General features: G+C 45.6%; 1 protein-coding gene across 1 annotated transcript in view; it reads right to left on the bottom strand.

Annotated features, from left to right (window-relative positions):
• NR3C2 (nuclear receptor subfamily 3 group C member 2) overlaps positions 1 to 26,081 on the bottom strand; it is a 331,105-nt gene that overhangs the window by 301,801 nt on the left and 3,223 nt on the right. Inside the window, exon 2 of the mRNA XM_004606186.2 lies at positions 19,507 to 21,295. Coding sequence (XP_004606243.1) covers positions 19,507 to 21,293 — 1,787 coding nt within the window. The 5' untranslated portion in view covers positions 21,294 to 21,295. The remainder of the gene's footprint in view (positions 1 to 19,506; positions 21,296 to 26,081) is intronic.

Genomic DNA, 26,081 nt, shown 5'->3' with positions numbered 1-26,081 from the left:
ACATATTACTTGGTAATGAAAGTAATGGTTTGGTTAGCCCCTGTTTCACTGAGGAGTGGTGGGGGAGGGGAAAGCTCTTTCATTTTTGTAAGTTATTTTGAAGGACAGAATTGCACATGTCTTTCTGCACATGGAAAGTATTTCCTGACGGAACAGTCCAAGAAACTGGTCCGTAACTAGTGACAATAACAATAAAGCAAACATACTGATGTGAAGTTTATTGTGGGCAATGTACTTTTCTAAATAATTCACTTACATGAACTCAAAGCGCCCTAAAACAATTCTATCTGGTATTTTTTTTAAAGTCATTATCTCCATTTTACAATAGGCAGAGAGGTACAGAAACATTAAGCAACTTGCCCAGGGTCACAGAGCAAGAATGGTTTAAGTCTGTGATTGCGGTGAGCGGGTCAGGCTGAAGACTTCCTGCTCTGACATGGCATCATGCCCTGCCTCCTGCTGGTCCACCCGCCCAGCTGGCCTGTCCCTCATCTTCCATTTCCATTGACAATCCTTCACAATGGCATCTACCTATTGACTCTTGGTTTCCTTCCTGAAAATCCGGGAGAAGAAAAATGCTCTCTATTTTTTGCTTTCATTTTTTTGCTCTGTATTTATGAGCATGACTCTATTTATTAGCATGACTAAACAGTTCAGGAGTTCATCCATCTATATTTGCTTGTCTGTGAGCAGCCTGTTCATGTTCTTTGTCTATTTTTTTCCCACCCTTCCTGGAAGTCTTCATCTCTATTTGTATTAGCTCTTAATTTAGAGATATTAACCTGACCACCATGTCCCATATTTTGTTTTCATCCTACTTGGCATCTAAACCTTTTGAATTTTTATATATAATCAAAATGTTCCATTTATGTGAGTGCGCTTTCTTACTCTGACCTATTCTTATCAATCATTTCCTCTACTTAAGGTTCAGATATGTGTTCAATTAAATGTCTCTCTGGATTGAGATTATCTTTAAGCAGTCTGGAAATTATCTGGTATAGGATGTTGACATTCAATCTCCAGCATAGTGGAACTGTGGAGACTTGATACTACACATGCTTTTACATAATATGTTTTTATCCTTGTGTAGTTTTTAGACCAGACAGCAACATATGCTGACTTATTGCAGCAGGATTACTCAATCTGAGAAGAAAGTCATAATCTAAGATGTTTCTATTCTGGTTAGAACTACATTCCAAAGCCTGAAACTTGAAAATTCTTTAATTAAATTCTTCTTACCTTTGAAAGCCTGCAAAGTGAAAATTGTCTTGGGTCTTCCCTGAACAATGATTTGGGCATATAATAGTGGGCACTGTTCTTTTCTAAATAAAGCTTTCACAACAATAGAACTTTTTTTTTATAGCTGGTCAAAATTTCTAACATGGCTTACTATTTATTCGCTGTCTATTATCTATCTGGTATCATCTGCTCCACTTTTCTTCTGTTGAGCCAGGACTGTAAAAATGAGTGATTTTTCACTGTATGGAGTAGGAGAGGATCCCGATATTCCTATGGACTTCGGGTATTCTCGACCCCAGAGGTTCCCAGAGTCAGGGCATTCACTACATGGACCCCAGGGCCTGGCCAGCGGAGAGAGCTGTGGGACAAGTTATTTGGTCATTATGATACTGATGGTATTTATGAGTAATCTTTGAAATACAAACATGGATCATGAATATCAGGTTATTGGGGGTAGGTGTGATGCTTTGGCTGGAAGTAACACAAGGGCATTCGTGGAGGGTCTTAGACAATTTAATGCTGGTGAGATAAGGTAACTACACACTGAGATTATTGTCAACGCTATTGCAAACCTATTATAATGATTTTTAATAAATTTAAGGAGTGGTCAGAAGGGCAGGGGTACTTAGGTGGTGGTATAATAACACTGCATCAGAATGAAAAATGTTAGTACTATTGAAACCATATTATCTCAACTAAACATATAGAGAGAAAGAGGAAAAAGAGGGAGGTGGGAAGGAGGGGAAAAAGGAAGGATGAAAGGGAAGGACAGAAGGAAGGGAATAAAAAGGAAAGGGAAGAAGAGGCAAGGGAGGTAAAAGAGAGAAGGAGAGAGGAAGAAATGAAACATCCAACAGACTTGTGATTCTCTCTAATAAGCCACTTGCTAGCATTCTAATGTTTTCAATATGTGGGAGAAGAGGTAGAGGCAAAAGCCTTCACATTACATCTCCATGGAGCCGATCTGATCCATGCAACAGCCACAAATAAGCAAAGCTTAGCAAGGAATAGTTCTGTGCCAAGTATTGATCTCTGTGAATACCGCAGAAGCAAAAAGCTCCTTGTATTCTGTGCTTTACTGCCCCCGTACACATACCCACACAGTGTTTTTAAGTCAAATCTGCCCTGCAGTGTGTGTTATGTGTGAATATTAATCTTCATTTGTATTGCTCTAATAAGAGCTGAGAATCACTAGTCTACACTATCTTCCTAATAATCTCTATTCTTGGAATCCAGAGAACAATAGGATTCTCAATTAAAGATCTCATGAGGGCACAAAGAATTGCAAGGATTTCCTCTCCCTAATATGATGTTTTGTGGTTGAATGTATTAAAACTACATTGCCGATTCTTTTCAAGGCAGAATCTCCTCGGTCATTCTCTCGTGAGTGCAATTATTTACCCATGCAGTTCCGATTTGCTCCTATTCCTCTATTTCAACTCTTAGTGAACTCACCATTGGGGTTGTTTTATTATAAGAACTAAGATTTTTTGTTAGTCCTCACCATACAAGAGCATGCACTGCAGTACTGTAGCACTGTCATCCCGTTGTTCATCGATCTGCTTGAGCCGGCACCAGTAACATTTCCATTGTGAGACTTGTTGTTACCGTTTTTGGCATATCGAATATGCCACGGGGAGCTTGCCAGGCTCTGCCATGTGGGCAGGATACTCTCAGTAGCTTGCCAAGCTCTCTGAGAGGGACAGAGGAATTGAACCTGGGTCAGCCACGTGCAAGGCAAATACCCTACCTACTGTACTATTGCTCCAGTCCATGGAGCATAATGCTCGCTATTTTACAAAGACAAAAATCTCATGACCAGAGAGGCTGGGTTCCTTTGCCCAGGGTAACAGGACTAGTGAGTGAAGTTTTGGCCTTCCCACCTACCACCTTTGTCCTCTCTATTCATTTCTTACACCTTCTTGATTTACTAGATTTCTCACATTTTTTCCCTTAGTTTGTTTTGTGGGGCACACTAAATGGGCGTCAGGTTAGTGGGGCTGGGTGAGTCATACTTGACACTGGAAATCAAACCCAGGTAATATGCATGCAAGGCAAACACCTTATCCCCTGTACTGACAATTACTCCGACTCCTGATTCTGGCCCATCCCCCCCCCACCACAATAACAGCAAAGCATCTAGAAATGTACCCCATGAAAGAAAAAAATATATACCTTCTCCCCCTCTGAAAAGGGCACTGGCCCTTTCAATTTTCTGTCCTTCACAGCTTCTGAATATTACTACAAAGCATGATAGTGCGATCTTATTAGATAGATATGTTTCCCTGGCAGCAGATTCTTGCTACTAACAATGCGTATTATTAATAATGCAATCAAGCAATGCAGTTAACCTTTCAAGTTAAGGAAAAGATAATAGCCTATTATGGAATCAGCTTGGGGAACTCCTGATGCATAGTTTAGTTTGCCCAGATGACTGTGGAGACCTCCCGCCTGTGCTCATCGTGCACAGGTTTGGAGGGAACTGAGCCCACACCCTACCAGATGCATACATGTTCACATGCACTGCCTCTATTTACCAGATAAGCCAGGGCCAAGAGCGGTGGAGAGGAGTTACTCTTTTTCCTGGGATCAACATCTCTGAAAAAATGCCAGTTCAGAGCAATGCTAGCCATGGATCCCCGAATCAAACGGGAGAGAAAAGAGAACAGCTCTAACAGGGCATGACAGAGACTCCTGTGACCCCACCCATGGAAACTGGAGCTGGAACCAAACCTCAGGCAGACCCCTCAAACTTCCTTCACCCCTGCTAAGAGCCAAGAGAGTCGTGTGTTTGGGCCAAGTAGGTAAAGGTGTTCTGTGCTACTTGCACACCTAGAGCCTCACGAATCACAGTAGAGTCACTGCTGACCAGCATGTGATTTTCACTGTGAAATTAATATTCCTAAGTGGTCCTGCCCCGTGGCCTCACCACAGGGTTGCTGCCTGCAGAAGGACTCTGACCACAGGCTGCCTTTCTGTCCTGGAGGGGGACCTCGACTGGCGCTGACAGTAGGGATTCCAGAAGCACAGGGATGCTCTCACTCTGCTCTGGCCACACGGCCAGTTGTGGGCTTTGAACGGAATCAGGCACTGAGGAAATGCCTGTTGAATGAAGATCTGTACTGAACACCGCCCACAACTGACGCTGCGCTGGTGCTGGCGCAGAGTGAGTCCAGGGTAAGTAGGAGCTGGCTGCAGCTCAGTCTCTGCTCCCAGTGCAGGACTTTCAGGATGCCTAGATACCTTTTATCCCATGTCAAACTGCATTGCCTTAAAGGGTCACTCTTTTTTTTTCTTTCTTTTGGTTTTTGGGGCCACACCCGGTGGTGCTCAGGGTTTACTCCTAGCTCTGTACTCAGGCATCATTCCTGGCAGGATTTGAATGACTATACATGTGGCCAGGGACCCAACCTGGGTAAATTTCATGCAAGGTAAGCACCTTACCCACTGTACTATCCCTCAGACCCCCTAAGTGCCACTCTTACTGTGACCAAATTTACCTCACTATTTCTCAGTGCCCAGTTCAGTGGTATCAAACACATTCTCATTATCATGTCACCAACACCACCAGGTGTCTGTGTTTTTATTCCGACTTGAGTGCTTTAAATATACTCTCTTCTTTATTGCAGATTGCTGGGAACTTAGTAAATACAACCAGCACTTCATTTATTTATCTGGAGGGAGCAGATATTTCCTCCTTTAACAAGATCCCACTTTCTGTCTTCCAGTACTCTCTTGGGCTACAGACCGGGACAGGTACCCCCTTTTTCAAGTCAAGCAACTGGAACATCAAAAACATCACAACCAGCAGCATCTACAACTAACATGCCGAGCAACCTCTTCTCACACTTGGGTGATGGAGAGTCCAGGGAAAGCTCAGGGCTGGCACGTTGCAGGCCAGTTACATGCTCGAAAGAAGGGACTGCTTGGACCAGACCCAGGTGTGGAAATTCTCCTCATCAAAATAAGACCCACTGGTTAAAGCATGTTGTAAGTTTACCCTCAGAACACTGGGCTTGCTTATTCCTACGAGAGAAGGACTGCTAAGAATGAAACGTGGTTTTATTTTTGGAAAGCACGTTTCACTAGTGTAATGAAATTGCAGTGGAGAGGACGGAGAGGAGTGTCACATGAATTTCTAGATGTCTTTCCTCCTCCTTTCTCCATCCCCTCCAGGAATAAAAATAACAAAAAAAAAAACCTCGCACATTTTATGCAATGATACTTGCCTATAACAATTTTTGGCTTCTCAAAATGAACATGAGCTCAGAATTAGGGGGCTGTGTGCCGTGGACCTCTGACACATCCCCCTGGGACTCCGTGTTTCCACAGTCCTGTAAGCATGAGAGCTCCTGGGCTTCAAGAGGAACCGTTGCCATGTTTATAATTCATCCTTCCTTTACTCTAAGCATCTGTCTCTTAAAAAAAAGCACTTACTGAAAAAAAAGGTTTTTTTGCTGTTTCTACCTGAATCATAGCAACCACGTCCAAAATACAAGATATATTTCAATGCAATTATCATATTTCTACCACATATAAAAATGTCCAAAGACTTTTTCAAAAGTCACTCTCTCCCCATTGGGTCTTTAAGTGGAGGAGCAAATGTCCCCCGCTCTGACTCCAAAGCTTCTGCTTTTTCTGGTCAGAAGTCCTGTCACACCTTACAAGTTTCCGAGAATAAAGCCCTTCTCGATGGTAACTTCTATTTCAACAAATACAGCGAGAATTCAAGTGAATTAAGAGCAGAGCTGCTCCCACTTCCCCTCTCTCCACTCCCCGACAAGGCACTTGGAATCTCTTCTCCAATTTACCAGAAAAATATTTTTTAAGTAAATACAAATTCTGCCATGTGATAGAAGCAAGCAGGCACTTTTCCAGTTTGGGAATGAGCCCTGGGAATTCAAACACCAGTGACTGCGGAATAGAAGAGATTCTGCTCATTATCCTTGCATACATATCAGAGCTCCCCACCCTCCACGGGCCACCCTTTCTAATTCATTCCCCTATTTCCCCAACTTGCTCTCCAACCTTGCCAACCCAGGAAGTGTCTCTGTTTCCATTTCCCTGGCTGTGGGTGATTAGTTGTCCATAGTCTAGTTAAAAAGTCCTCTATTTTGTTTTGTTTTGTTTTCTTTTTGGTGATGCACAGGTTCACTCCTGGCTCTGCACTCAGGAATTACTCCTGGCGGTGCTCAGGGGACCATATGGGATGCTGGGAAACAAACCCGGGTCAGCCATGTGCAAGGCAAATGCCCTACCCACTGTGCTATCGCTCCAGCCCTCAAAGTCCTCTATTTTGGAATCTGAAAGTTTTACCTTTATCTAAACAGCAAAACGATTCCATTTCTTTTTCTTGTAGAATCCGTGCTATACTTAAATGGACTCCTTCTTACAAGGCATCGCTGAGGTTTTCTTCCCTATACTCCTTGGCTATTCACTTCTTGTGGGGCTGTTAATACATGTGACTTACGATCTAGCGGGTTGGGTTATCTGATCTTGAGTTATTTCTTCCTCTCAGCTGTGTCCAGTATCTGACCTTGGTCTGCCATTCAAACCCCTGGGTCCCGACCTCTCTGCCTCAATGGCCACCAGGAGACTCAATTACTTTCTCTGTGAATTTCAGTTACAGCTTCCTATCTCCTTTACCTCCTTAGCCTTCTTACCCTTTGATAGCACTCCTAATGTGAAATAATGCTTTTACCACTGAGCAGGGGGGGCCAAAGGGATGAATGCATGGGGATGCAGACTTTTGATGGTGAACTCAAATAAGTCAACAATGCACTTTTCTTTTCAGGGAAAAGAAACATCCACTAGAAACTGACAGCAACATTGAAACATCCCAAAGCAATGTAAATGGCAAAAAAAAAAAGAGAGAGAAACCTTTCTTTTTAGCCTTCACAGATGTCTCAGATCTCATTAAACCTCACCAACTTGACATCTTTTAGCTTCTGACTACAGCTGACCTGTGCTGGACCTCGGGCTTCCATGTCCTCTTGCTTCTTACCCAATACCACCAATATTTCAATGCTAGGAAATCTCACTTCCTGTGTGAAGCTTTTCTGATGGTTTCAGCCACACAGAAACCTTCCTTTTCTAATCTTTGGTAACAGTTCTCATGGGTGTCATAAATCCAAAGTATAATCATGGAAAATCAACAAAAAGTTCAATACACTGAGTCACCTCTCAAGAGGGGAGAAGACAGAGGTTTCGATGTGCGGTTTCCCCTTTGTTTGCTTTGCCACCTGCTTGGAAAACTGAGTAGGGACTAACTCATTTGAAAACTGCCTGGTATTCTCCCTCCATCGATGCATAATTTTAAGTTGATTGTTTTCTCTTGATTTAAAGTCTTCAATCAAAAAACCCTCACCCTGAAAAATATACTACCATGAAAATCAAAAAGAAGAAAAAAAAACAATAAAAATAGACAAAAGCACATTGACATGATGTGGTGCAGAGATGGCGAGGAAGTCCATGAAAAAGTCTTTATTTTTCACTTACACTTGAGGGAAATGTCCATATACAGCAGCAAGCTATCACTGAATTTAGCACGAATGAGCCCCTCTTAGGATGCTAAAATTGAAAACACTAACTCAAGTGCTTGTAAAGATGTGATAGGATGGAAGCTCACTCTGCTGCCTGGAACTGCAAGGTAGTGGGACCACTCTGGGAACGTTAACAGTTTCTGAACAATTAAATCCACACCTATCATACAATGTAGCCATTGTACATCTAGTGAAGAAAAAAATATAGATAGCAAGTATACATGTGGGCTGGAGCGATATAGCACAGTGGGCAGGGCGTTTGCCTTGCACACGGCCGAACCAGGTTCAATTCCTCCGTCTTTCTCAGGAGAGCCTGGCAAGCTACCAAGAGTATCCAGCCCACACGGCAGAGCCTGGCAAGCTCCCCGTGGCATATTCGATATGCCAAAAACAGTAACAACAAGTCTCACAATGGAGACATTACTGGTGCCTGCTCGAGCCAATCAATGAACAATGGGACGACAGTGCTACAGACAGTGCTACAGCATCCATGCATAGGGAGATCTACATTCAGAACAGCTCTGCAGGCCCAACACTAGCAATAACCAAAGATCCACCAATAGTTTTAACTCTGTAAGGTGAACAAACTCCGATACAGCTGGAATAAATAAACAGAGCACCGGTGACCACACAGCACTAGAGAGTAGCTGAGAGGGCACCATCAAATATGGGGGAAGCTCAAATGTATTATATGAAATGAAGGCAGCCGGAATAAAGGCTACATAAATCAAGGCCCCATTTACATGACAGTCTTGAAAGAAAACGACAAAGGGGGAGAAAACTGGATAGGTCGTCCTGGGTTTGGAAAGTGTGGGAAGGGGTTGGTTACAAAGGGGCACGTGAGGGATTCGGCAGGTTGACTGAACACTCCTGGACCCTGAATGGTTCCAGGGTACAGTGACTACACACTGTAGTCACAGAACCGAACCAGCAGGTGTGAACTCGACTGTTGGAATTAAAAATAAAACGATGACCTCATCAAAAGGCAATGTCGCCTGTTAGCGTGGAAGACACCTTTATCCACTACTCTATTATGCAGAGATTGAAAGGGAGAGAAGAGCATCTGCTGATTATTTTATGAAAATTCTAAAGCCCTGCTACATCTTTCTGTTTCCCGATCTCAGTAGCACTCTCACTAATGAACAACTATTCATCTTCGCAATCACCAGCTCTTACCAAGTGACCTATGGCTGGGCTGGCTAATTCATTCCTTCATTTAATCAGGATTAAGTGAACATCAACAAGGCAGCCGGCCCTGCTCCGGGGACAGCGAGGGGAGGCCGGGGCAGGCAGAAACCGGCTTCAAAGAAAGAAGTTGGCCTCGAACTGACAAGTGGTCGCTGATGACAACAGGAGTGGCAGGTGAGGGAGAGGGGGGACTAGGTGAGACACCTTTAAACAGGAGGGTCCCGGGCGGTTGGAGGTGAGCTGGATCCCTGGCTCTGCTCTGGCTCCTGAATGCTTGAAAGGCCCCAGAACACATCAGGGGGTGACCACAGTGCACACTCCCATTTCCAAAGAAAACCCTGTTGTCAAACACGTCCTCTGCTCTCAAGCAGCCCATCCCCCCACCCATTTCATTTCTACACATTCGAGGACCCCAGGAAATTTGCTTCCATCCCTTCCTCACATCCTCAGTCTCAATCCCAGTGCACGTACCCAACATTCTCTGCCTCCAAGGTCACGTAAATCTCTTCTCTCCACCTTTATTCTCTTGCCTCTCATGTGCAAACCCTGCGTTCATCGCCCAAGGCTCTCTTCTTCGAGCTCACATTCTCTCTCGCCGATGACTGTCCGATCCCAGTTCCCCACCCCCACCCCATCCCACCTCCAGCTCTTCCTGGACAAAATCACTAGCACCTCATCTGTCGACCATCCCTTGGTCTAAATCCTGGTTTTCCCAATGCATTTGATCTCTGACAACCACCTAATGGGAGGATACTTTTTTTTTTTTTTTGCTTTTTGGGTCACACCCGGCATTGCACAGGGGTTACTCCTGGCTCTGCACTCAGGAATTACTCCTGGGGACCATATGGGATGCTGGGAATCGAACCCGGGTTGGCCACATGCAAGGTAAACGCCCTCCCCGCTGTGCTATCGCTCCAGCCCCATAATGGGAGGATATGGTGTTGGAGCAGAAAGATAAACGGGCCAGTCCCCACCCGCAGCCCTACCACTGGCTGTTCTGAAGGATGCGGGGAAGGGGTGTCATTTCTCTGGCCCTTGACTCAGTCTCCATGTGCATCCCACACTGAGCACTGGCTTTCTCAGCCGCTTTAGAGCCCCTCTACTTTGGCAGTCCCAAAGCTGCTTGAATCTGCCCCTCGGCCTCTGTCCCTCCAGCACTATCTTGAGACTCTACACCCTGGAGTTTCTTAAACTGTAGGTAATGATGCCATAACCTAAAGTTGGGCCTGTGAGAAACTTACTTTCAAACAATTGCTTGGTTTAGGCTCAGTCACTGTTGGACCTGGACACCGGGCTCCTACCTAGGCACCCAGGACAAGTTGAAATGGCTGATGGTCCCTGACAACCTGGTTCTGTGGCTCGCCCTGCTACAGGAGATTCCTCATCAAATGCCCGAGACTCCGGGACATTCATTCCCTGGACAAGGGCCAGCACCCACACCGTGCCACTGTCACTCTCATCAAGAGGCCCCCAGGGTGCCAGGTCAACCCTTCCAGAGACATAGAAATCATAGGGTCACTCACCACCTCCTTCCTGTGCAGCGTGTGGCAGGGTGTGTATGGGGGGGGGGGTGGCACTGACCCTTCCCATTTCTCTCTATTGCCCACGTGTCCTCCAAGACCATCAAACACAACGCTGAATTCTTGCCAATTTCCCACTGACCTAAGTCTCTATTTCCTCCCCCTCTTCCTCCATTTCCGTGATGATTCAGTCCTACGCAGGACACAGCTGGGAGAGACCCACAGCTGGGTGGAGGTGTGGGGAGAAGAGACGGGCTTTAGTGGACATCAAACCTGAGGGTGTTTCTGATGCCAGAGGCAGATCGGGAGTTTAGGGAGGATGCCAGTGGCCTCCCCCCAGGCCTCGCACAAGGGATCAGAACCCCAGACAGAGTGAGGACAGTCCTGGCTGGGGGAGTCGGCACCTCAGGTACAAAGGTGCTGGCCGTGGGGGGGAAGAACACAGCCCCGTCACCCAGTCAGTGAAATTAGACTCTGAAAGCAGTGATGAGAATAACTGCGGGCAACAGATGGGGAGCCCCTTGGAGAAACAGCTGAGCCCACGACAGGGGTGGGAAAAGACAAGAAAGGCCCCAAGTTTCTGGCAGATGTTTCTCTGGACTTAGTTACTAAAATACAGAAATCCCAACCCGTGCGGCTGCTAGTGCGGCCTCTCGACCTCATATCTCTTCATTCTCAGCAATGGAAAACAAATTATCAAATGCTTTCTTTTCAGCAGGTCGACTTTAGGGGGGGGGGAAACTCCAAATCAATAATAGTGAATTTTTTGTTGAAATATTGAATGTAATCAAAGTAAAGTGAAAGTAAAGTGAAATTTACCAGTTACACATGCGGGGCGGGGGCTGGGGAGGTGGGGGGGGAGGTTTACTGTGATTCTTGGTGGTGGAATATGTGCACTGGTGAAGGGATGGGTGTTCGAGCATTGTATGACTGAGACTTAACCTGAAAGCTGTGTAACTTTCCACATGGTGATTCTATAAAAGAATAAAAAATATATAAAAAGATAAGATAAAATGAGACCTCATTAAAAAAAAGGCCCCAAGCATAGATGAATGGGCAGAAGGCAAGGGACCCCCCCACCCCTGCCCCCGAAGCAGGAACTCTGGTGATGGGTGTGGCGCTGGAATGATACAAGCACGAAATGTATAATTAGTCATATTGTAACTCCCAGCACCTCCATCAAAATGGTTTTGAAGAGGAACAGACGGCAGGGCGCTTGCCTGGCATGCGGCCAGGCCCCGATGGCTCCCCTGGCACCACGTGCGGTTCCCCGAGCCCCAGAGCAAGCCCTCAGCACCACTGGGTGTCCAGGTACGGCCCCCAAACAAAACTAAAGTGGTTATAAGCGGGTGTGGGGGACCAGTGTCAGCGGCCCAGAAGAGCGAGCCGCAAGGGTCTAGCTCACAGCAAGAACAAAGATTGCGCAGACGGAAACCCAGCACGCAAGCCGGAAATGTGGGGTGCCATAAGGTTTCAAAGCACATCCCCCCACAGAGCACCTCCTCCTGAGAACAAATAGGGGGCAGAGTAAGTGTGCCAGAGCCTGAGGAAGTAACCCCAAGAGAGAGGCCAGGAGAGCACAGGCAGACGCCTGGATGGGCAGGAGGAAAGGGCCAAGACAGAGGCAGGGGCTGTGCCCGTCCCACAGCACCAGCCTGGCATGCTCAGTGATACCATCTGAGACTGAGACCGAAACGGCAGCATCACTAAGGAAAAACTAAGACAAAGCTAAGAAAAAGCAAGATAACTCCCCCCTGCCCCCCTTCCCCCTCACCCCCCCCCACACAGCGCCTCCGGGGGACAGCGGGGCAGAAGGGGACTGAGGCCGCCAGCGCCCCAGCCAGGCCCCCGTCTCTGTTTGGCTGGTGCTGTCAGAGAATGTCCTTCTGGAGCCTGCGGCAGCTAGGACACAGCGCCAAGGAGCTTCCTCCGCAGATGGCTGATCCGGATTCAACCCCCGGCACTCCAAGCCCTGCCAGGAATGACTCTGGAGCACAGAGCTGGGAGCAGCCCCTGAGCGCCACCGGGTGTGCCTCCGTCTCCACAATGAGGGGGGAAATGTCCTCACTTAGAGTTCCTCCACTGCGCCTGCAACTGCTGTGTGCGTTGGTGATTCTTTCAAAATGCTCTTTTTGAGACCCAGAGCCGCTCCTACAAAGGCTTCTTCTGTTAGCCTGCACATTCGTCCCGTTCGCCCCACGTCGCCTTGACCTCCTGAGAGTCAGTTCCCATACTCCTGCGCTGCGGCCAGACACTCAGCCCCTCCCCACCCCCACCCCACAAGTGCAGCCTGATTTAGGCATTTTCCGAAGCGCCCTTCTGCCCAGGCCACTGGCCACCTCCTTTCAAGGAACCCTCAATAGCTACCAGAATTTTTTCAGGGTGACTTTTCCAGTTCTCCTTCCTCCAAGCTCGAACTGGCTGCTTCTGGGCCTTCTACCCTGGCCTTACCCCAACTCCCAACATTCCAACCAGCACCCTTATCCCCTACACACACACACACACACACACACACACACACACACACATACACTCTCTCTCTCTCTCTCTCTCTCTCTCTCTCTCTCTCTTTCTCTCTCTCTGCCACTGTTCTCTGTCTCTCCCGGCTAGAGGCCTGCTCTGCCCACCTCCCCATTTCCCAATGTTTCCAAGCCTCGTCTGATAAGTGTCTCCTGCAGGGAAACCCACCATCCTCTGTGCCCACCTGCTGCGTTCTGTTTGCTACCGCCTGCGGTACCCTCTGTCTGCCTCCGCGACTCCTCACGCAAAGGGTAAAGTTAAATACCGGTGAGAAGGCAGTCAGGAACAAGATGTTCAGCTTGCTCACATTCTCTCCCAGGATACTGACGTTTGAGGGAGGGATGGAGGGGTCCCTTCCAATGATGGCAGGTGGTGTTGGTCTGAGGGTTCTGAGTCACCCAGATTAGAGGTATTGCGGGCCACTCAGTCACTATGGTGGGGACAAAGTCAGGTCAAACTTGGATGGACTTGGGGCCTTTACATGTGCTCCTGTCTTCTGAGCTATCTCCCCCTCCCCCCCACACCCTAGGTGATGGATGTCAGCACTCAGCTCACATGTTCTGTCCATCCTCTTTCCTTCCTTACACTAGACTTTCCTATTTCTGGCACCAAACATCAACAACTTCTATTTCTTTTCTCCAGAGAAATTTTGGCCTCGGCCATACCACCATGGAGCATAAGGCCAGCAGTTTCTTGAACATCAATGAAGTCACATGGGCTTAGAGGTGTTAACAGTACTACATAAAAGAACAAAGCCCAACCCTTAAAACTGAAGCGAAATATATGCTTGACAAGCTTCTAGGAGTTTTAGAATGTGGGATGCACACATTACTTGCTATGGAACCCTGCTTATTAATTAGTTCCTGGATTTGCACTAATAAATTTTAGGATGCAGTTCACACATATATACCATTGCATGGCTGTGTTTCAATGCCAAGAAGGCAATACTTTTCCTCTCAATTCTAGTTTAAGAAATGAAGGGGAAAAAAATTACCCGTAGAGCTGGAAAAAAAAATCTTTTTTAACTGGGAAACGAGTAAGTTTAAAGCTAAAGTAACAGCTGAAAGTCTGGGGTAAAGGTATGAATTTGGAGAAACACATTTGTGGCTTCGAAGCATTAGGGGAAAAAGTTTTGCCACTTACAGTATTGGTGGTCAGTGGAACATCAGTCATTACTCCAACATAACAAGAGTGGACAAGACCAGGCATAGCCAAAATTTCAATATTGCCCATCTATCATCCAATCTACCCAGGGTCAACCGCTAGTGGTAGCTCCAGTGTCATAGGTACTGAAACTGCCTTCAGTCGAACCATTGAAGTTTATTTAACTGAACTCATGGCTCTCATGGCATCTCTTTTCCATCCTAAATATAATAATTTTCCTGATGATTTCCTGTGAAAGGCATACATCTAAGAAGCTGATGATGCTATAAGCAAAATGTGTGTCTGAAGATATACTCAGGGGTTGGCCCCAGTTGAAATAATCACTGCTCTTTCGAGAAATATCAGAGAGTAAAGCATTAGCAGAGGTAAGTTGCATTCTAAAATCATTTCTTAAATATTACTTGCATCAATTTGGAGAAATTAGCAATTCCAAAACCAAAATATATGGAGACAACTACGAAAAATTCTGTATTTTCTTTATAAGATTACCTCAGTAATTCCATAATAGGATTTATTTATAGGAGTCGCAATGCACAACACTACTTTCTCTCACTCTTTCTCTCTCTAGTTTCATCCTCCTCTGAAACCCCCACCCACCAAAGAATAAAAACCTGCTAGTCTTCCATTACTTGCAATATATACAGATTTTTTTTATGTGTTAATGGTTTATTCTGGTAATTCACTAAGAGACAAGGGCAAACAAACTCTGTAGTATTATGCTCCTTGAATTCTGATATTTTGCATTTACTATAGAAGACAAGTTTCAAAAAAATCTCCAGGGACAGTTTAAAAATCAAGTTATTTTACTAAATTGTTGTTCACCTGTAGGGGCAAACATTCTTACAGAAAGATAAATACCTAATTACCTCTCTGGGAACCGTCTGGAACATGCCCTGTGAAGTCATGAATTTTCTATTCAAAAGGCAAAGTCAATCTCAGCTGGCTGTTATGATACTGTCAGGGACTCTGATTATCACCATAAACATCCAGTGTTGTGTCCACAGAGAAGGCCCGTGTGCAGAAAGAAAAGTGTAAAGGCAAGGAACAAGCAACTCCTAGGGAGTGCCAGCTTCTGTGAAAGGCAAGGTGTAGGATGGAGAAGGACTGCGGCCCTTCTCTGTCCCGGCAACCCTGGGAACTTGGCCCTGAATTGCACTGGAGCCCAGAGGGGCGCATCTGTCCCAGGACTAAGGACATTCCCTGTGGCTCCTTCACACACACGACTCCAAGGAAGCCACTCAGTCGTGGCCCGGGCAAGCCTTGGAGGGTGGCCTGCTCCCCTCCTTGTCCTCGCTGTCCAGCGAAGAAGTGGAGGCACAGAGAGGCCGTGACTCACTGAGGTCAGAGTTCTGTCTGCGCGCGGGCTGACAGAGCACCCCAGGGCCTGGGGCCATCCCGAGAGTTTGACAGGCGACTGGGTGGTAATTTCCTTTACAATTTGGCGCCCAGACAATCCATGTGCTGGAAATTATTAACAGACAGAAGACTCTGGCCCTGCTCTCACCGAGCGCCACTGGTGGAAGGGAAATCAACAGGCTGTGCAGCCCGTCCCCACGTGGATCGGCTTGAAGGGCAAATCTGGAGGAGAAGTGTTCCTCTCACGGTCCTCAACATGACACTCAGGGGATGCAAAGCACAGGAAGCCATCTCCCCATCCTCTGGGAGACTCCAGAGAGCGGAGAGGCCAGGACAGACCTGCAGCCCTCACCTACAGAGTCTCAGGATGCCTTTTTTAATCACACCGAGTGATGCTCAGGGGTTACTCCTGGCTCTGCACTCCGGAATCACTCCTGGCGGTGCTTGGGGGACTATATGGGATGCTGGGGATTGAACCCAGGTCGGCTACATGCAAGGCAAATGCCCTACTCGCTGTACTATCTCTCTGGCTCCTCAGGATGCCTTTTTGCTTCTTCAATGTCCAGAGGACACCAAAGAACTTGTGTTCACGAAAATTCTCTCTGCAGTACTTGTCATTTTAGGAATTCAAACCAAGGCTAGGGAAGCGGCTCAAAGAACTGCAGCAAATGCTTCACACCAATCCCCAGTACCACTTGGTCCCTACCATAAGAACCAGTGGGGTGGCTCTGGTGGCCCCCCATCTGCCAACCAATCAGTACCTGCATTGACAGCCCCAGGGCTGACTATAACAGGGAGTGACTCCATGGGCTCCCTGAGCACTGCTCGGGACACTTCTACACACAGAAATTTAAATATTATAAATCATTTCTAAATAGTTATTGTATGTTAACATAAACATGTGCCTAAGACAAAAAGTGTATTTTTCTCTGGCTAAATTCCTTTGGTGTCTAGCCTTTTTTCATGTCTTGTTTGTCTTTATTTCAAAGAAGACAACTGGCTTTTTATCTTCTGCTAAATTCAACATGTGAGAAGTTCTGGTTCGGTACATGCAAATAATCTGGACTCACATGGATATGTTGCTGGAAAAAGGAGCATGTTCACGTGTTCTCAGATAATTGCAGAAATGATTCCTTAAAACCACACTGAAAACTGACAACAAATTTTTTCTTAAAAGTCAGTTGCAATGCAGAATCTGAATGTTTTATACACTGTCATATTAAAGGCATTGCTCCATCTTTCATTTTTTAATGAATCTTTTATCAATGCATGATGTTTTGCTTCATGGACTTCCACTGGAAGATCTCAGGAACTTCAAACCAGGTCACTAGAAAAAAGTTTGTAATTCAACCAAGAAGCAATTCGTATTGCCTGGATCTTTACAATGTTTTATTATGGAGGCATCATCGATTTATAACATCATATAGATTCCAAGTATACACCATAAATCTATATCTGTTTATAATACATAATGCTTACTACTAAAAGTCTAATTCCATTCTTTACCATACAATTTACCTTTTTCATCCCATTTTAAATTTTTATTTCAATAATTTTTTCAATATCCACAGATCTGGATATCATCATTACAAATTATGAATAATACCAAAGTAGGACTTTGATCCTCAAAGACTTAAAATATACCCAATGGAGCTTGGATGAGGTTAAACAGGATAAGACAGAGAACAAACTGAGAAAAAGATCTAAATATTTTCTGATCCCTGAGTCTGTATTCTGAGAATGGGCAAAGCAATAATATCTGAATATCTGGGTAATATTCTCTGGGACACGCTGCAAGGAATTAGCAATCCAAAGGGACGTTAAAGCTCTGACATTAAAGTTTTTTGAAGAGTGATTTGAAGCACACAATGCAACAGTATATATGTTACAGGCACAATGCAGTAAAGCATGTTAACAAAATGAGTCCCCCCATTGTAGATGACTAAGTTTGCAGAGAAGTTTGCAATACTCAGAAACAGTAACCAGAAAACACATTCAGAACCCACCAACAAGGAGAGGTTCAAGGTCCCTGATTCATATTAATATGTTGGAGACTGGATCACTAGACCACCAGGGAGTTTCATGATCTGCATGTGAAAATTATAATTAAGGTGGTTAGAATCAGATACAGAATAAATGTGAGCAAATTCTTGACTTTAGTTACTGTATCTCTAGTATTTCTACCAGACACATCATTATCCAAAGCAACAGCCTTCAAATTTAAAAAGCATAAATAGAAATGTAGTTACTCATGTATAGCGCCTACACTTTAAGAAAAAAAAAGTCAAAGTAGAATTTCAGCATAAGAATTAAATCTTTCCTGTAACTGTGTTTATAGTGCTTCTTGAAGAGAATTAGAATTTCATGATGAAAAGTAATGGAAACTAAAGATTCTAAAAACCTAACGTGAACATTATCTAAGATGTATATAATGCACGCTTGATATCCGATGGTAATCCAAGGATTGCTCATGATCTAACCCCACTTTCTCAACTACCTTTGAGATTGGTACTATCCAATCCCCTTTTCACAGAAGAGAACCAAGAAATTCAGAGTCATAAGGGATATACACAGGATATATATATATATATGTATATATATATATATATATACCCTATATATATGCAGGGTAGAGCTTCGATTGAAGCTAGCAGTGCAGTCCACCTAGGAAGTAACTACCAGGGAGTCTCCCTCCCTCACTATTAACATCACTTGTGAAAATACCTACATTGTGTGCAAAATGCCCTTGTCTAAATGTAGAACAAAGCATTAGCTGTGGAAGCACACAGCTGGGCTCTTAGGGAAGGCCCTACAATCTCAAGAGTTGAACGTTTAAGAGAGAATACAGAACATGACTAAATAATTCCACCTACTGAGAACTCTAAGGAAAGTTCCCTTTCAGGAAGGTCTGCTTCCATAAACAGGCCAGACAAGAGAGGTATGAATGAATGAGAGGAAAAGAACTCGTGAATCCAAGTATTTGCTTCTAGCTCAGGAAAGACGGCAAAGAATAAGATCCAGGCAGAGATGTAAGCCCTGAGCCTTACTAAAAGGATGGACCTACTCCCCCCCCCAAAAAAAACATGTTTTAGAAGAAAATAACTTCATATCTCTAGGTGCCCAAGGAATGAATTGCCTATAGGAAATCTATTTTTTATACGTTCAATAAAATGACCATTTATCACAAACATAATAAAAACCGGACTGAATCAAAGTCCAATATAAGTATTCACTCTATAACTTAGAACCACCCTTCCTAGGCATATAAAACCTTTCCTTGTTTTTTCAAAATATATGCAGCCTGCCATCCACAACATGCAAAACCAAGAGGAAATTTACAGTAGACAAAGTATGATTTCTTGCAGATTTCAAAGAGTCAGAAATATACCTATTCAAACACAACACTGACATCATTTACTTTCTATATGAGTAAGATGGCAAGATAGTTCACGGGAGTACTTTGAGAGTGAGCAATGAAGGAAACGATTTATTTATATTGAAAACCACACTTTACATAGAAGTCACATACCTAGAAAAGGACAGAAAGGATATGCAGCTTGTGGATAACAGGTCCAGGGTTCAATTTCATTTTTTTTTTACAAATAAATCACTAAACCTAAAATCTCAGACCACAAGTAAACTAACTTAAAGCTATTTTAGTGAATCTGTATGCAGCTCCTTAAAAAAAAAAAAAAAGAATTCTAGCACTAGTCTGCTGCTGTAAATATAGTAACAAGCAGCAGAAAACAAACCTTCTCCAAACACCTACAATAGGAAACATCTACATCTATATATACGTGCCTTCAAAAACCAACACATTTTCTAAGAGATTTTTAGGTCTGTATTGTTTCTCCACCCCGCCCTGCCCCCCAAAGTAGTAGCTACACCAACAAATGGGGGAAGCACTTAAATGCCATCAACTGTCAAGAAAAAAATAAATAAACTCCTGATCTCCATAGAAGAAAGGGCCCACTTACCTTGACACGTTTTCTGGAATGTATTCTAGGACCGGATATCCATCGCCTCTCCTGGAGGCCACGTCCCCGTGCGGTTTCCAGGACTCCACGAGAGTATTCACCGGCGGGAAGGAAGTCAGGTGTTGGAAAGACTGGTCTCTAGCGGATCGTGAGAGAGAGATTGTACCTTGAGCACCAATCCGGTAGTGAAAGGACTGTCCACCTGAATTCACACCCACGATGGCCGAGGATGGGATGCTGGCCTCGGGGTAGTAGCTCCCATCATCGGGTTCTTGCTTAATCCCCATCGGGAACCCACTGCCTTCGCAGTTCCCATCAAAGCCCGGCACGGGGGGTCCTAAAATTCCTGATAGTGAATAATAGTCCTTATCATCCATAAAGGAAAAATATGAGCCATCCATGAAGGGAAACGGGTTGACCGGGGGGTTCCCTTTGAAAGCCGTGGCGGAACACGAGTGCTTGTTGGTTGCTTCTTGCTTGATGGGGACCGAGAACGGGGCATCGGGGGCGACTTTGCTATTTCCTCCGAGGCAGGAGCTGCCGAACGTGCCCTCGGGCTCGGTTTTAATGTACTGGACAATGTTCAGCTGGCCCGCGGTCACCCCGTTGGAGACGGCGTTGTCCACCTCCTCGGTCTTGGGGAAAGGGACCTCGTGAGCACCTTTCTCGTGTGTGTCTGGGCTGGGAACCACATCCCGGGCGGCCCCAGGTCCGGCAGGGGTGCCCGAGGCCGCGTAGCTGAAGGCATTGTTGAGGGGGCTGCAGATAGATCCCACCGTGCTGGCCGTGGGGCTGGACAGCGTGGATCTGTTATTGGCGTGGCTAGGGCTGGAAACGGAGCACCTGGAGTTATTGACGTTGGCCGGGCTGGACACCGACGAGCGCAGCGTGACGTTGTTGGGGCTGGACACGGGCGACTTGGCGCTGCAGTGGCTCGGCGGGCTGGACAGGGGTGACTTCATGCTACTTAGGGGACTGGACAGCGGCGAGCCCACGTTGCTGGCGTGCGCGGGGCTGTGCGAGCGGGAGCCCCGGCTCTCCACGGTCGGGGAGCAGGTCAGCGGGGTGCCCTGGGTGAGGGGGCTGTGCGAGGGGAAGCTGCCAAAGCTGGCCGACGTGGAGGACACGGAGTTGATGCCCGCAGGGCTGCACCCCGACGACGTCAGGTTCAGAGGGCTGCACCCCGACGGGCTCTTCTCGTGACCCAGGAGGGGGCTTTTCACCACGGGGCGCAGGGCTCCCCCGTTGACCGCACCCCCAGAGTCCGCCAGGAAGGCCCGCAGGGGCCGGCTGACCCCGCCCAGGGCGGCCGGCCGGTGGCCGTTCTCCTTGTAGAACTTCATCAGCTGCTCCACGTTCGGGTAGAGCTTGGCGGGGCTCGCGCTGTCGTGGTGGGGGTGCTGGGGGTCGTAGGCGGCGTAGTCGGCCTCGCGCACCGAGTCCATGTACAGGCCCATGGACTCCGCCACGGTGGCCGAGAGTTCCTTGGACTCCAGCTCAGTCTTAATTTCCGAGGCTAAAATCCCAGGTCGCTGAGCGGAGTCCTGCTGGATGCACGGGAGGAGCTCGGGTTTGTCTTTGCCGCCGCCCTGAGCACTGTTGTGTGGAATAGCACCGGAAACGCAGCTGACGTTGACAATCTCCATGCAGCTATTCTCCTCGGCCCTCTCGGCCCTCTCGCTAGGTCCCAGCGCAGGGCGGTCCGCGGCCTGGCCAACTTGACCCCACCGTCTCTCCATGTCGAGACCAAGACCGTCGGGGAGACTGTGGTAGCCCTTGGTCTCCATAGCTAACAAACAAATGGAGACGAAAAGGTTAAAGTCATTGACCGCAACGGTACTCCAAACGGCGGGGGCTAAGGGACAAAAATCCACATTCTGCTGCTTCCCAGCTAGCAGTGGTGTTGAAAAGTGTTACACCTTGGTAGGGGTTGACTAACGGGATATTGACTACAACTCCCCAAGAAGTGAGACTCTAACATGGCAATCCTAGCAGACTACTTTGCCGTTCAAGAAAAGCAACATCCTGCATCTAACAGCCTGTACCTTTTGCAAAAGATAAGTCACTCAAGTTGATTCACTTAATATACAAAGCAATGGTGGTGGTGGGGTGATGAGGCAGGTAAGGAGGACACTGAGGATTTCCTCAGGTGGGTAACTTGGCCAAGGTCAAAGACATGGGAAATAGTCAAGTTTGACTGCAGAGCCTTTGGAGTCTTTCCAGCCTTCAGGAAGCTGCTTTCCATATCTAATACATGGCTTTGTGAAAAACAAGAAAATGCAATTAATGTTACAAGTTCTCATTATAAATATTATCAAGTGAGCTATCATTAGGGGGAAAATCAGTCTTTCAAAAATAAGACTTTCTTCAAATGGATCAGTGATGAGGATAATTGAATACCAATTCTGAAGAGTCCAGTCTGCTGGATCCCGAAGAGAGTAAGAGCCTCAGGGAGTCTGGAGGAGATCCTGGGAACATCCTCATCTCTCTCCTCCGGCAGCCTGCCGCTAGATACCTCCACCCGAAACATTCCCAGCACACAGGCACTTTTTATTCTCAGCCGCCAGTGGAAGACGCTGGAGAGGGATCCTGACAATTTATGTGTTCATTCATTCAACAAATATTTACCAAGTGCGTGCTACACCCTGGGCCTACAACTAGTCACTGAATCTACAATGATAAACAGAAGAGGCATAAGCCCATCCACTGGAGCCCAAGGGATTGCTTCAGATACACAGTCCAATCCACTGGCTCTTGACCCACATGGCGTGTGGGAGCAATAATTACAATAGGCTGGACTTATAGATGTTTTACATGTTGGACAGTAATTATAATAGGCTGCATTTGGTAACGCATATCTTACAGAATTCAGTGCAATGATTATAAACCTTTCCCATGCATTAATGCTGTTAAAAGTATCTAAATGATCCAAGTGAGGAAACTGAGGCATGGATTACATAACTGACAAAGATGGAAGTTGACTTCCAGGCTCTTGTCTACACCAAGGTATCTCAGCCTGGCACCCCGCCATTTGAAACAGGGTAATCTGTAATATCCTTGGTCCCTACGCACTGCACATCAATAGCACTCTCACCTTCCATTTCCCCAACTGTGATAATCTGCACACCTCCAAATATGGACAAATGCTTCTGGGGCAGGCACACATACACACACACACATGTATACACACACACACACACACACATGCCACACACACCCCTTGACCACCATTCCAGAGAAACTTGAGGAGCCAAATCCACTCATTCACAGTAAAATTGTATTTGTACATTTCAAGGTAGAGAATGCCTATAATTCTTATGGTCATATTCCTCAAATCCTGGGTAAATAATCCATGATTCAAACAAAAAGTTTCTCATGGCAAAGATGCCATTCCTAGAGCTCTGAAGGCAGTGATGACTCTTACTCTCTCATCCTTGCTTCTCCCAAGGATCTCCATGTTCTCAGCTTTTCCCTCATTTATAAAATAGACATGAGGGAGACTTTCTGGTAGAGAAACCATATTAACATGGGAGAATTGTCTAACAACTGTACTAAATTGGCATTAGAGAGTGCCAGGCTCTACAAAGAAATTAAATGCCTCAGTTGGCCAAGTGTTATAATTACCTCTAACTTTACAGTATTTTACACTAGACCTTATGTTCTGCAAGGGCAGGGACCATATCAATTCCACCACCACAGTCCCTTCAGCCAGCAGAGTGCACTTTAAAAAAAAATAACTATTTTAATCATGATGCCACAATTTCTGTCACTGTCACTGTCATCCCATTGCTCACGATTTGTTCGAGTGGGCACCAGTAATGTCTCCATTGTGATACTTGTTGTTACTGTTTTTGGCATATCAAATATGCCACTGGGAGCTTGCCAGGCTCTGCCATGTGGGCGGGATACTCTCAGTAGCTTGCCGGGCTCTCCAAAAGGGACAGGGGAGTCAAGCCCGGGTTGGCCGCATGCAAGGCAAATAAATGCCCTACCTGCTGTGCTATCGCTCCAGCCACACAATTTATAAATAATACTAAAACCCACCAGTTGGGTAGCATACTTACTTTTACTTGAAGAACATTATTCTACAGATTCCTAATCCCAAACCAATCACAAATTAGAAGGAAGTCAAGGGCCAAACTCTGAGGTGGCTGGGCTGCTCACTCGGGCTGAAAAGGCTTTAGAATGGATGCAAGCCAAGAGTTGAAAAAAACATACACAGAATGAAATGAGACCTAATAATAATAAAAGAGGCCTCTTCTATTTCACTGGAAAACCCATTTATAATCACCAGTTGAAAAACACCATAAATATGATGTTCATCAATCCCGAAATATTCCAGCTTCCCAAATATTTTGGGGTTTTAGATGTATTTCATATGAAGCCCGAACGGTGGATCTCTGAGGTGGAGATGTTTTCAAGTCCCAAGTTACTAAAGTCCATTCATTCTGTCCCCTAAACCCACATGCCCTACACCAGCCTCAACTCAACATGTCTAACTGTCCCCCCGGAGCAAGGCCTCTGTAAGCGCCATGCTTGCCACCCCCAAACCTGCAGCTCAAGCCCCCAGCCAAGAGGCTGTTCGCTCTGCCTCCACTGGGAAGCAGAGACTCGCCAAACCTCCATCCTCCAAACTGCCTTTTGGAAAGGAAGAGTCAAACTCCCCTAAGCAGTTTCACAGTGTCAATTTGCAATGCTAAAACTCCAGGGAAGTTCCAAAGCACCAAACCAGTTTCCTTTGTAATCTGAGTTCTCTAAATAACTTGGCTCCTGGACCCTATCTTCACAGAACACCTACCCAGATTCTGAGAGACTTCCCAGGCTTTGGCCCTCAAGCCGGAGCCAGCCAGATTTCAGGACTGAGGGTAACAGGGACTTGGTATGGGAGAAGGCAGGCAAGGGCACTCCAAGGCACCTCACCAGGAAGCAACTTATCAGTTACCATCATGCAGCTGATCGCAACTTTCCAAGTCCTGTTTGGTTAGCCTTGAACTCCCTTAACAATAACATAAAGCAGCCTGCAATTTCACCACATTATTGAATTTGCCATTGGGGTTCTTAAGTCTGAATTAGCCCTTTAAAGTCCTCTCCTCACTACCAACCGAATGCACCTCTCAACAAAGAAAATGAAGCAAAGGTTGGCAACGGTCAAACACCACAGACTAGAGAGCTGGAGGCATCTTTCTGCCTGGCTTCCAGAGAAAGCCTTTTTAAAAGACCCATTTTATTTAAAAAAAAAAAAAAAAGACTTACTTAAACAATTTTAGGCTGAGTTCCCTGTTATTTTAACTCATCTTCTCTATAAACAAATGAACCAGGTTAGGAATTTATTTCCTATAATGTCCAGGAAATCAGGCTTGTATTTTTGGAATTGGTGTGATGGCCATGCCTTGAGCAGAATTTCAGCCAACCTGAACGGAAGTAGCAGAGACTGAAACTATTACTAGATGAACTCGGGGCTCCCTGTGAAACTGGCTCGCCAGAGGATCTGGAGAAAGTTTTCCTTACTAACCTTGAAGATGAAGCAGGTATCACAATCTAACTGGTACAAAATTAAATCAGACTCCCTAACAATGAGAACTGCAACAAAGACTTTGGGGACAAAGATGAGACTCCTTGATTTTTACAGAAAGAACCCCAAAAGTGAAAAGAAAATCTCAGATGAGGAGAAGCACTGATAGAAGTACGTTGTGAAGCCATGAACATGCTCTTAACTGTCATCTTTGCATAGGAAAAATTATTTAAATGTATATATATGTATTTCTTTTCACAGTCCTGTTTCAAACTGCCCTTTTCCATAAAGGAAATTCCCTTCTCCCCTGACCCAGATCAAGATTATTAGACCATATTAATATTTTCCCAGAAATATTAAAATTCTTGCAAATTGGCATTTTATCTACAACACTTTCACTTCTAGTGTCCCCCATCCAAACAGAATCCCATTTTCAACATAGCATTTTCTATAGTTATTTCACGATCCTATGGAATCTTGAAAGCTGGACTTAAAGAATTTCTTGATTTTCACCGGTTGCACACAGGCAGAAGTTGCCTGCTTGGAGCTACTTTTTCTGTCATCCCCACTACAGAAACTATTCTTTCACTCCCCTTTTTATAGAGGTAGTAAATGATAGAAACTGGCTCAAGGTCACCCAAGAGAGCTGGAGAACCAGTTCGAACTGAGCACACCTGATTTCTATTCACTCACCTAATTCACCAGCCACCTGATCTTTCCTAAATCCCCAAACAAAACTATTTCTTTCTCCCTTAAAGGAAAAAGTTCCCCTTTTTCCCTGTTTAAAAACTTTCCTCCTCCAACATGTGCAGGAGAGCTTGCCGTGAAGGCGAACATCTAAATTCAAACTTCACAGCAGAAATTCCCAGATGGAGCAGGACTCTCTTCAAATACCACAAACGCCACGAGAGACAGGCAGGGCTATACAAATGTTGAAACGCAGTTTTAAAAAATTCAGCGGGTTCCCAAACCTGTCTCCTAGCAAATCAGTCCTCCTGGCTCCTACATTAGAATAAAGCGTTAAAGGTGGTGGTGCCTTTATGATTTAAACCTGACCCATTAA

The sequence above is a fragment of the Sorex araneus genome, chromosome 7, assembly GCF_027595985.1.
Source record: "Sorex araneus isolate mSorAra2 chromosome 7, mSorAra2.pri, whole genome shotgun sequence".
Classification (NCBI taxonomy): domain Eukaryota; kingdom Metazoa; phylum Chordata; class Mammalia; order Eulipotyphla; family Soricidae; genus Sorex; species Sorex araneus.
The sequence above is the reverse complement of the archived record's forward strand: the minus strand, read 5'-3'. Positions and strand labels throughout refer to the sequence as shown.